Genomic DNA, 12,276 nt, shown 5'->3' on the forward strand with positions numbered 1-12,276 from the left:
GCAGCAGCAACTGATGATCCTGAGTACATACTTCACGTTAGCTGTGCTCAACACTCTGCAAAACATTGTGTCAGTAGTAAAGCTACTTTGCCTGCCAAGAACTGCCATCATACAGTGCGTCTCCAGTTGGCCAATGTTAGCATGAAATGTTTAGGTTTTAATACAACATTTTATTCTTGCGAAAGTTATTTGAATAGAAGCTTCTTGTTAGAACAACTGAGCTGCTTATCAGCAGCTTGCTGCACTGCTTTCAGTGTACTATGCCTGATATAAAACCCACTTCAAGTAACTTCTTCAGTCATTTAAGATACGGGTAGCTTCACTGCTTAAAAATGCTTTCATTCTCTTTCATCATTGGCTACAGATAACGTTAGGAAAAGAGCCACAGGACTTGAACTTGTCCTGAAAATAACTGATGAGTTTACATCTGTTCCAGCAGTCCAAGCAGTCTCTGAAACACTGTCTGGGTACACCCAAGAAAACACTTAGTTCTTTCCCAAAGATAGATTGCACCTCAAAGATGAAAATCTTGTTTGTTTCATCTGAACTCTTCTACATTGCCTACTGATTAGACTTCAGTTTAATTTTCAGTTCTTAATAGAACATTTGGCAATCTTCACTAGGACATTAACAATTTAAATAACCATTAAAATAACCAATACCAAATAAAAGCACATCAGGCTTATTGTGCATATGGAGTCATATTTGCCGCTGTAATTCAGTTATCTTAAAGCAAAAAGATAACTAAAATAGAAAAAAAAAGTAAACTGTTTGTAAAATCTTTACCAAAAAAGCCTTCTATTTGAGATGTTTGTACGCTCATGTAAATTAATCAAGATTCTTGAGTGTTCTGCTAAATGGAGGAACACAAGTGGTGTTTCCCACTGTACTGGGTCTGGCTGGGATGGTTGCTCTCTTCCCAGCAGCCCTGCAGCTGTGTCAGTGTCACGTTATACACCGTACCACACCGTGCTCAGCAGTAAAATCCCAGGGTGAAGAGGAGGAACCCATGGTTGCACCGCCTTGTGTTCCGGAACAGTCCCAACTGTGACACATTTGAGTATTTAAGGGACCAGACTTCAGAATGAAAGACACAGCCACAAGACTCAGCATTTTCTGGCATATCTTCAGCATTCTGAGTTGCCAGATAACTTGTAAATTTAAGAAACACGCTGAAGAGAGGTTTTTTTCCACTTACAGTAAACTTGCCTGTCACTACCGTTACTGTGCAGAACATTCTCTATGTGCAAAAATATCTCCAGCTACTGAATAGATGAGAACATCTCAAAATCAGACTTCAGCTTTTCTAAGCCTAAGCACGAAGACCTTGAAAGCCCATGACAAATTTTAAACACCAGTCTTCCCATAAGCTGGTTTCAATCCAATTTTTAAACTGCTGAAAAAGTTATCCATCTTCACACAACACTCCTGTATTAAAAAATGCATTTTAGAGTGGGAATTTTGTGAACAGTATGCATCATTTTTAGATATTCTGCTGAACTACACACTCCTCTCTAAACAGATTTCAGAATCTTTTGCACTCTTCCCTTTTGGGGGTATCACTTTTGATGATATATTTCTCCTCCGTATTATTTAAACTGGACTAGTTCCTTGCATGTCTTCAATGTGCCCCTTACATCACTTTCCTCCCTATTCCCACAGCTGATTTTGGGCAAAATGCTCTTCTCCTTCATATTAGAAAGTAGATCAAGGAGACAGCAATAAAAATTGCCAGCACTGTCGATGTTCCCTGTTAATGTAACTAATGTAACTGCAACTTATATGTACAAGTTTTTGTGTGTACAGCTAATTTAGCTCTTCAGGCAACAATAACCAGCAATGACAATGCTGAGCCTGGTTTAGTGCATCATAGAAGAGAACACAAGCCAAAGTATATTTGTTCCAAGAAGCCCAAGGTTTAAGCTTCCTCCCCTTCACCACTCCACCACCACCTGCTCAGCCTACTGGAGCAGCAGGTTAACACGGAAACATTCATTTGGCTGCAGCAGAGGTGCTGCCCACACTTACCTCAACTTACACCTCAACTTACAAAGAGCAAAGGGGCAAAAACTGCAGTAAAACACACAAGGACATGGCCTTACATTTTTATATTCACTGTCAAAGGGAAGGTGGCTGTGTTACATCTCAACAAGATACTCTAAATCCTTCGGACTGTGTGCATATAAGTAGGTAGCAAGGAAACTAATAAGTTTTCCTTATTTAAAACTTGATCTCAATGACAAAAGCTTGTCGAGGCTTTCACTTTAAATAAGATTTAGAATCACAGAATCATAGAATCGCTCAGGTTGGAAAAATACCTTAAAGATCATCGAGTCCAACCACGACATAACCATAGTGCCCTAACTCTAACAACCCTCCACTGAATCATGTCCCTGAGCACCACATCCAAACAGTTTTTGTATTACACTTCAATCTGCTTTTGCTCTACATCCTTGCAGATACCAAGTAGCAATTCTACAAGGAAGGAAGCCAAACACTGCACATAACAGTGTGCTAAATGCTTTGCATTCTCAAAATAATCTGTAGCAAACTTATCTGGGGCCAACATCACCTACATCTTCTGCCAGACACAATCCTCTGATTTATCCTTTCGCTCTGCTCTGACCAGGAAACCCAGAGAAGTAACTTTAATTCCCTTCTCGTTTGCCAACCAGGAAGAACACCGGCTGCCACTTTATTTGTCGAATAACTGGCTCCATCTTGTGGAAAAGCGAATTAACTGCAAGAAGATTTACAGGTCTCTTCATGGTCGCCAGCCAGTTCCTACAAAAGTCACCTTTTTGCCAAAGATATACCAAAATCTCAGAGACTGCATCAGCATATGGACATACGGTGCTCTCTCTGCATTACTTCTCAGCGCCATTCAGACAGCACAAGCACCTTCCTACTAGTGACTCTAATGAAGTTATCAATAAATGTTTTCCAGAAAGGTTTATCCAAGCTGAGTTCCAGACAAAGATTGTGAACAGAAGGCATGCATTCTTATACATCAGATACAGAGAAGGAAAGGAAAACCAATAGGCAGCTGTGTTTAGCAGAGTTCAACAAGCATTTGGACAGTACTCTCAGAAACACAGCTTGATTTTGGGGTGGTCATATGTACAGCCAGGATTGATCCTTGATGGTCCCTTCCAACGTGGGACAGCCTATGATTTCACGGAGTTCCACCTCCAATGGGCACACAGCGAAGAACAAAAGCACAACGCAGAACCAAAGCGACTCCTCTGAATACCTCCTATCAAAACAACACTAGAGACAGAGATTCGGTCAAACGGAGACTAAGATGCTCAAAAGCTTTACAGTCATGTATTTTCAGTACAATCCCGCTGTTTCAAAGGTCTCTCACCAGCTTCACTGGAAGCTGCTCAGTTCTCCTGAAAGAAGTAGAATCCTACTCACCATCTCCTACTGCTTATACCTCAGATTATTACATGTGCTCAAAAAACAAACAACAAGAAAAAAACACCCCAGAACAAAAAGCAAATAAACAAACAAAAACCTTAACTGCAATTTTAATAAGGTCTACTGAATCAGTTAAGTCTTCAAAACAGGAGGAAGAAGCCAGGAAGGAAAATGTCATATTTAATGAATTAAAAACCAGACCTTCTTAGAAAGAATATGTGAGATCTTCAAGATTTTTAAACATCTTTCAGCAAAGAAACTGCGCAAGAACTGCACTACAAGAATCTTCACCCTCAAATGAAATGTTCTTCAAAGACGTTGAGTCTTTGGTCTTCAGAAACTACTGAAGAAACTATAGAAACTACTGAAACTACAGAAACATGCGACCATTTACCTGCCATTTGCTCCATTCATTTAGTTTCTGATTTTCACCTGAAGCACATTTTTATGTCACAATGCTTCCCCACATCAAGCTCATTTTTTTTTCCTGTATAGTGGAGGAGGCATTCAATCTTTACATCCATGCTTTATCCAAGTACCGCCTTCACGTGCCTTTCAGATGTGAACATCTACATACGCAACAAAATACACTTTTATATAAAAAAAGGCAACAAATAGCTTGAACAAGTGTGCAGAACCACAGAATGCTTTGGGTTGGAAGGGACCTTAAAGATCACGTCATTTAAAGCAGTTAGTAGAAATCTCTTACTCTTCTCTGAAGTGGAAGTCCTCCCAAAACAACATTTTCAGCTCAGTGGTTTTGTCACACAGGCAAGGCCAGAATTTAAGAAGAAACTTCAAATTTGCTACATCAAGAAAAGCCTGGGAAGACTTCAAACAAGAGGAACAACTTTCGGTAGTTTTAAATAAAACTGAACTCAGCAACATGAAGTCGTGCTGAAGGTCAGCAATAAAAGCAATTACACACCGCTAAAGAGCTCAGCTTGGTAATGGCTGGGAATTGTACAGCTCAGGATTTATTGCAAGAACACTGGAAAAACAAGGCTTGGATGCACAGCACGGCTATTTTTAGCCAAAATCTCTAAGTGCTGTAGAGTTTCAGGGACAGAATTCCCACAAGTTTGTCTCTTCTATCTAAACTGCCAACCCTCACGAAAGCCATCCAAAAGCCATCCGGCCCAGCCCCACTCCTAACTGCAAAAGCCACACAGAAGTACTGTCTGCCTGCACAGCCTGTCCTTCCCCCGGAACTCAGTGAAACCCCAATCAGTCTGTTCCATTTAGCCTTTCAGCTCACTAACACATACTTCAATAGCAGCAATAATTGTTTGATGTGTTTCTAATAAGGACACTACCCTATTTCTACAACCGTATGAAACCTTAACTAGAATGGAAGTTCTTTCAGTTCTGTTTAAGCCACAAAATTAAGTGTACACAGTTGATGTACTCGATAACCACACACAGCTTCAACAACAACAAAAACTCAAGTCCAAATTATAACCACTTTAACTCTGGGATGTATTCAAGTAATACAACAAGAACACAACAGATGGAACCAAAATATTTCAGCCTCACTAACAGTCCCATATTAGAAATATGAGTTTGACTGAATAAGACTGTGAGAAGATGTTTGCTTTTCCAAAATTAAAAATAAATTAATAATTTTACCAAACATGAGGTGATCACATGATGTGGAATCTAAGTTATCAAACAATAAAAATGCAGTATTTCCAAGCTCAGTGTTAACTAATACACATACACCACTGATTCAAGTAAAGGAGTGAGATCAAGATGGGCTTTTGGAGAATTTGTTCCCCAAAATATCAGAAGGTCTCCTATTCATCCTATCTATAAGATGACAATATTTTCATTAGGAATGTTTTTAATACACTTCTTAAAAATAACATAAATGTCATTTTTACCTCAGTGAACTGTCATAAAACTTCCCTTAAAGCATCACTTCCCAAACTCAGTATGTCCCATCACAGATTTCCCCAGTCACTCTGACCATCTCCAGGTAAGCAGGGCCATAACCAGCCATCAGAAGCACAGAGCTACCATGCCTGCCAGGCTCGAGCTCCTCACCCAGTGCATATGGAGAGCATAAGCAGAGTAAATGGGATGTTGCCACAGCATTGCTCTCAGTCTTACAGAATGGTAGCAGACCACAGAGTACCCTTTGGAAAGTAAAGTCATTGCTCTTTTGCACCAGAAATGTCACAGGTGCCAACCTGGACACATTCAACAAGCCAGCAGTGTTAGGAATCAAACCTGGATTTGGTGAAGGAGCAGTGCTCTGATTTCATTCAGCCTGTTGGCTCAAAGAGAAAGCACTGCTCAAGTCAGAGCTCAAGCTGCAAGAAAAGTGTGCAAGCACTCATTTCCTCTTAGCAGCATCTGGAATTTTCTATAAAGACAAGGTTATGTTGCATTTCACATTTCCATAAGAGGCTTCTGGAACCGGTCTTGACTACAGTTTTTCCCTTGTCAGCAAGGAACTACTGAAAGGCTTACTGTTTTTAAGTGAACTATTTATATTCCTTTCATATGCAGAAATAGAAGGAAACCGTAGGGAACTATGACCTTACAAAAATGTTTTCATAAGTTAGTAGCTAAACATTGAAAGTACCACTGATAAGAACAAGTAGATGTAGATGTAGATCTGTGCTTCTGTGCTGGGACACAGCGAGTGCCTCCTGCAGCCAGGCACAACACAAAGGTCCCACAAGCTCCTGCTGCAAAGTCCTCAGCCAGCAACTGAAGTTCTTCCTTTAACCATGACAAAATCCTCAGAAATAAGACTTGCTTGCAGCACGTTTGTAATATAGTCTGTTATAAACAAACAAGAGTGAAAGATAAGGTTTATCTACCAGATTATCTATCCAATAGTTGTATTAATTAGCTCCTCTCTACCATTTTTACTCAAATATAACTGAAAAGGAGACTGTTTAGAAAGCACCTCCCAACGACACAACCTCTGCACAGACCTCAGGTACTGGAGATGCTCTCCCTCCTATATCCTGCACGACAAAACCAGTAAATGCACCACCATAATCTCTTCATGTGAACCTCTATTTTCTCTCTGCTCTGTTTTCAAGTATGAGACCCAAGTTTGTAGGTATAAAGCAGAGTGCCAAACTCAAGCCTTCAGACTGGCCACTCTCTTGTACCAATTTTCCCCAGTGTACTAGTTTTGGCCAGGATGGAGTTAATTTTCTTCAATGCAGACCTTGTGCTGCTGTTTTGGATTTGAGACCAAAACAGTGTTGATAACACACTGATGTTTGAGCTGTATCAGAGGTCTTTTCTATTTCTCGTGCTGTCCTGTCACTACAGAGGCTGCAAGATTAAAAGAGTTTGTGTGGGGACAGATATGGAACAGCTCGCCCAAGTGGACCAAAAAGATATCCTATGCCATATGAAATCAGCTCAGCTACAAAAGCTGGGGAAAGGAGGAGGAAGCTGGGGGATATTTGTGGCCATGGCATTTTTCTTACAAGTAACCATTACACTCGAAGTCCCGCTTTCCTAGAAATGGCTGAACATCTGCCAGCCAACAGGAAGTAGCAAATAAATACCTTATTTTATGATAGAACAGTTCAGTTGGAAGGGACTTTCGAAGATCATCCAAGTCCAACTGCCTGACCATTTCACGGCTATTCAGAAGTTTAAGCATATTATTGAGGGCATTATTCAAACGCCTCTTGAACACTGTTGAGCATGGGGCAATCTGTTCCTAGAGAGCAGAGTGCAGCACATCCCTCTGTTTCCCCTCCTCAGGGAGCTGCAGAGAGCAGCAAGGTCACCTCTCAGCCTCTTCTCTCCAGACTGGATACAGCCTAAATGCTCTCAGCCTCTCCTCACAGGAGGAACATTCCAGCCCTTCTACCAGCTTTGGTGCCCTCTCTAGATGCTTTCAAGGACCATAACATCCTTTTTATGTTGTGGAGACCAGAACTGAATTGAATATTAAAGATGAGGTCATACCAACATATAAGTGGGAGAATCACCCCTTTGACCAGCTGGTTTAATGCACTCCAAAATGTGGTTTGCCCTCTTGGCTGCCAGAGCACAATGCTGGCACATGTGGAGCCTGCTGTCACCAGCACCCTTCAGATCTCCCCCTGCCAAGCTGCTTTTCCAGCCACTCATCTCCCAGTCTGTACCTGCATCCATCATTACTCCATCTCAGGTTCAGATCCCAGCATTTGCCTTTGTTGAACTTCATGCTGTTGTTAACTGTCCAACACTCCAAGGTATCTAGATCCCTCTGCAAGTTCTCTTGTTATTCAAGGGAGTTAAGAGCATCTTCTAGTTTAGTATGATCAGCAAACTTGCTGAAGATGCATTCCACTCCATTTTTTCATCGCTGATGAAACTGCTGGACAGAACTGCCTATTGTACTGAGCCCCAGGGAACACCACTGTCCAGAAGGCAGACCCAGTTACTACATTCCTTTGAGCTCTGAGATTCAGCCAGTTCATCAGCCAGCACAGCATGAATTTGTTCAACTCACAGTTGGACAATCTGACCAGAAGGATACTATGAGGGTCTGAAATCCAGAAAGATTACATCCACTACCTGCTTTCATCTACCAAGCAGGTGACTACCATAGGATGTCAATAACTAAGGCAAGACTTCCCCTTGATGAACACACGTTGACTACGCTAGGTAACAGCTTTGTTCTTAAGTTGTCCTTTCAATATCCCCCAGGACAACCTTCCCCATAATTTTTCAGTGATTTTGCCTTGTTTGCATATGAAGCTTTTGCTTTACTTGTTAAACCACCTTTGCCCATGAGTTTTCTCACTTCTACCCTTCTGGTTCTCTCCCCTGTCCCACCAAGGGACAATGAGCAAGTAGCTGAGTGCTAATGGCATTACCCATAAACATCCCTGTTCACCACAACAGTATACTCACCAACCTTCCTCCCTCACGTACATACCTTTTTTGCTCACCTCCTCTGCAGGCTAAACACACTAGAGTATGCAGATAGTAATGCTGCACCACTCACTCTTATTTTCTGCGGAGTTATTCCCCTACAGCAACACACTGTAGTTCAGGCACAGGAATTTCTTACTACATAAACACAATCTCATTCTTGGATAATCCCCAAATTCCCCTGTAACAATACTACTAACCTTCAGAGCAGCACTTGCTGTGGACTTCAAGGTAAGAACTTAAGGAAAGAACAAGGGAAGGAAAAGGTTGAAGACAGAACCAAGCTTTTCTGAGAGCTAACCCACAAAACACGAAGTACAAATACTGCTCTATGAGATGCTTAACACTTGCTTTTTAAGAGATACAGCTGCTGTATTTGCTCAGCCAGTGAATGAAAATCAAAGTAATTTAGGTGAGAACTAGGAATAAAACTCATGAGGTCCTTCAGACCAGCCTGATGCTCCAAGCAGATCTAATTAGATCAGGCTACTCAGGACTTTGTTCAGTTGTCTTAAACACCTCTAAGGTATGCTCCCATAACCTTTGAACAACCTGGTATTTGACCACCTCATGGTTAACAGAACCAAAAAAGAGAAAACTTGTTTATATCTACTCAGAACATATCACCCCAGATAAAGCTGAAGTGAGCTTGCATTTCCTCTAAAGGTATCTTCTCATTTCATGAAACTATGGAGTTTCTTCTCTGAGATGACATTAGATAAAATACAATTCAAATGCATTTGGCAAAATGATTGTCTGTCCTGCTGGAACATCAACACACAAATGCTCCATGCTATCAGCTAAACGTGAGTGGAAGGAAATTTCCTTTTAAGCAGTGTTCCTTGTTGTAACCAGATTCATGTGACATAAGAGAAAAACTCCTTTTTTTTTTTTTCTAAAGAGCTTACTCAACATTATTACTGAGTCCCAGTGACCACTCACTACCTCACTTTGAATCTACCTGCAAGTCCCAGTGCACTCAAGAAGAACAGGATACACACAGCGAATCATTTCCACTTCCTTTTGCAGAAATTCCTATAGGACTACAGCCTTTCATCCTACTACAGAAGTCCTATGCCATAAAGCTTTAACTGTTTAAGTGCTTCACTAAAATTGCATACGAAATTCCTGTTCTCTCCTGCTTAAAAAAAGAGCTAGTATACAAGAAGGGTATGGCAATCAATAACCAAACACAGATCAATTAAAAAACCAAACTCATTTTCCCAGCCAAGGTGGGGTACAGCTTTCCCAGCAAGGAGGTACAGCTCCTCAGTCCTCATCAGCATATCCATTTTCTTCCACAAAAAAATCAGAGACAGGCGGAGCTCTGAGAAACAGAACTGTTTTTACCAAATCCCAGCTGCAGTTAGTTGCTTGGCAACACTGCCCCTCAGCATCAACCTCCTGTCCAGGTTCTGCTCTGACAAGGGCTGAGCTACCCGCCACATGCCAGAAGCAGTGTGCAGGAAGCAAATACCTTTCCTCAAGAGATAAAGGGCAACTGAAAGCCTGGGTTAACTGAGACAGTCAGCATGCTGACCTGGGCAATTTTTCACATCCCCCATAAAACATGTCACCGTATCTGTGAGCAACAGAATTAGTGCTCGCCATACCCACAGCTACTACAGACTTGGAGCACTAGGATGCTCTCCAAACCTCTAAGTTCCTCCTCCTCCTCTTCACAGTGACCCCACAGCAGGAAAGCAACCAGCTCCTCTGATGGGATGATCACAGATTAACTCTTATGTGCTTTGTCTAAGGTGGAAACAAAATTGGAACCCAGGTTCTCTTGACCACTCAAATATAGCGTCAGCAAGCAGGACTACTTGACAGTACATACTCATACATATGAATAACACCAAGTGGAAAGCAACAGCAAGCAGAGCAAGAGCAGAGCATAAGCAAGGGTTAGTTCTATACCACGTGATCAGACCACTGTAAACAAAGACAAGTATGAAATTAGACACCCATTCAAATCTAAGTTGACTGAGTCCTCACAAGATAAAACTGCTTTATGGCAAGTAAAGTCATTCAAGAAAAAAAAAACTACAAAATCCCAGAATGGTTGGGAGAGACCCAGAGACCACCCAATTCCAACCCCCTGCCAGGAGGACAGTTATTACCCACTAGAACAGCTGCTCAGGGCCCCATCCAACCTGGCCTTGAATGGCTTCCAGGGGATGAGGCATCCACAGCTTCTTTAGACAACCTGTTCCAGTCCCTCTCCACCACTTACATAAAGACTTTTTTTCTAATGTCTAATCTAAATCTCCTCTTTTAGTTTAAAGACATTACCGCTTCTTTTATCACTACACTCCCTGACAAAGAGCCTTTCCCCATCTTTTCTGTAGGCCTCTTCTAGGAACTGTAAGGCTGCAATGAGGTCTCCCCAGAGCCTTCTCTCTCCAGGCTGATCAAGGCCAGCTCCCTCAGCCTGTCTTCACAGGGGAGGTGTTCCTGCCCTCTGATGACCTTCATGGTCCTCTGCTGGACTCATTTTAATAGGTCCATGCCATTCCTATGCTAGAGGCTCCAAAGGTGAATGCAGAAGAGTAATATCGCTCACATTCTCAGCAGACATTAACCAGGTAAGAGACCAAACCAGGGAAGTCTGAAGTAGTTTCTATTTTGCCCCTAGTCCACCAGAGGGCATCATTTTTACTCACAACACACAGATCCTACCAGTAGTTACAAGAAGGGATCCATGAAAGCCAAGTCTTACCAGTAAAGACCAAGATGAGGAAGCCTTTTCCACACCTCTCACCTCCAGGCTTCCTGCTCCATTCCATAGCAGGTCCACACCCTCTCTAGCCCTCTTTTTGCTGCAAACGCATCTATCTGCAAAAGTCCTTCCTGATGTGTTTCATATTTCTTACCAGATTCAACTCCAAGCAGATTTTTCTTTTCCTCTTTTACACCATCCCTGCATGCTTGGACAGTCCCTCTACATTGTCTAGATCACCTGTCTCAGCTTTCACTTCTTACATTACTTCCTTTATGTGAGGTTTGCCAGGAGCAATTTGCTCATTTAGACTCCCTACTGCCTTTGCTTGATTTCCTGCTCACTGGGATGTGCTCCTCTACAGCAAAAAGTGACCCTTAGAAATAAAAAATAACATTAAAAACAGTCAAAACCAGCACCCCTGGACCTCTCTCTTTCCCAGATCCCACCACTCAAATAATTCTTCCAAGCACATCCCTGAACAGGCCCAAATCTCATCTCCTCAAGTGCACAGTTACAATTCTGCTCTTTGCTTTGTACTCTCTTCTTTGGACCCCTAAACTCTTCCATCTCACAGTCACTGCAGCCAAGACCATCCCCAACCTTTACATCTTCAACCTGTCCTTCCTTTGTTGGCAATAGGTCAGTCAGATCCATCTGAAGACCTAACCTGACAAACCACTTGACTCAACCACTTGTGCTGAAAAACAACCAATACACTTCCAGGAACCTCCGAGATTGCTTGCTCCTTGCTATGCTGTCCCTATGGCAATTCTCATTGTGTTTCAAGTCCCATACAAACACCATAGCTTGTAAATATCAGGCTTCTTCAAGTTCTCTGAAGAAAGGCTGTGGTGGTTTCACACCGACAGCAAGCCAAACTCCACCACACTGCTCTCTCACTCCCCCTCCTCAAAAGAACAGGAGGGGAAAATGTGATGAAAAAAGGCTCAAGGGTTGAGATAAGGACAGGGAGATCACTCATCATCACAGGCAAAACAGACTCAGCATAAAGGAGATTAACATAATTTACTGCCTGTCGATAATAACGGATTAGAGCAGTGGGAATGGAGAGCAAACTAAATACACCTTTCCCCCACTCACCTTCCTCCTTCTCCCTCCAGCAGCACAGGGAGCAAGGGCAGCAGTCAGTCCATTATGTTTTGTCTCTGCCACTCCCTCGTGGTCACTCCTTCAGGGGTAGAGTGCCCCTGCCCCACATGGGGTAC

General features: G+C 42.2%; 1 protein-coding gene across 3 annotated transcripts in view; it reads right to left on the minus strand.

Annotated features, from left to right (window-relative positions):
• Positions 1-12,276, minus strand: part of SMAP1 (small ArfGAP 1) — a 94,070-nt gene that overhangs the window by 71,587 nt on the left and 10,207 nt on the right. Inside the window, exon 1 of one of the 3 annotated variants that reach the window (XM_040697804.2) lies at positions 787-12,169. The exons of the other annotated variants lie outside the window; for them this stretch is intronic. Within the exon in view, the coding sequence (XP_040553738.1) occupies positions 787-823 (37 nt within the window). The 5' untranslated portion in view covers positions 824-12,169. Of the gene's footprint in view, positions 1-786; positions 12,170-12,276 lie in introns of those variants that run through there. 3 annotated transcript variants of the gene reach the window in all.

Source organism: Gallus gallus, chromosome 3 (assembly GCF_016699485.2).
Source record: "Gallus gallus isolate bGalGal1 chromosome 3, bGalGal1.mat.broiler.GRCg7b, whole genome shotgun sequence".
NCBI classification, from domain to species: Eukaryota; Metazoa; Chordata; class Aves; order Galliformes; family Phasianidae; genus Gallus; species Gallus gallus.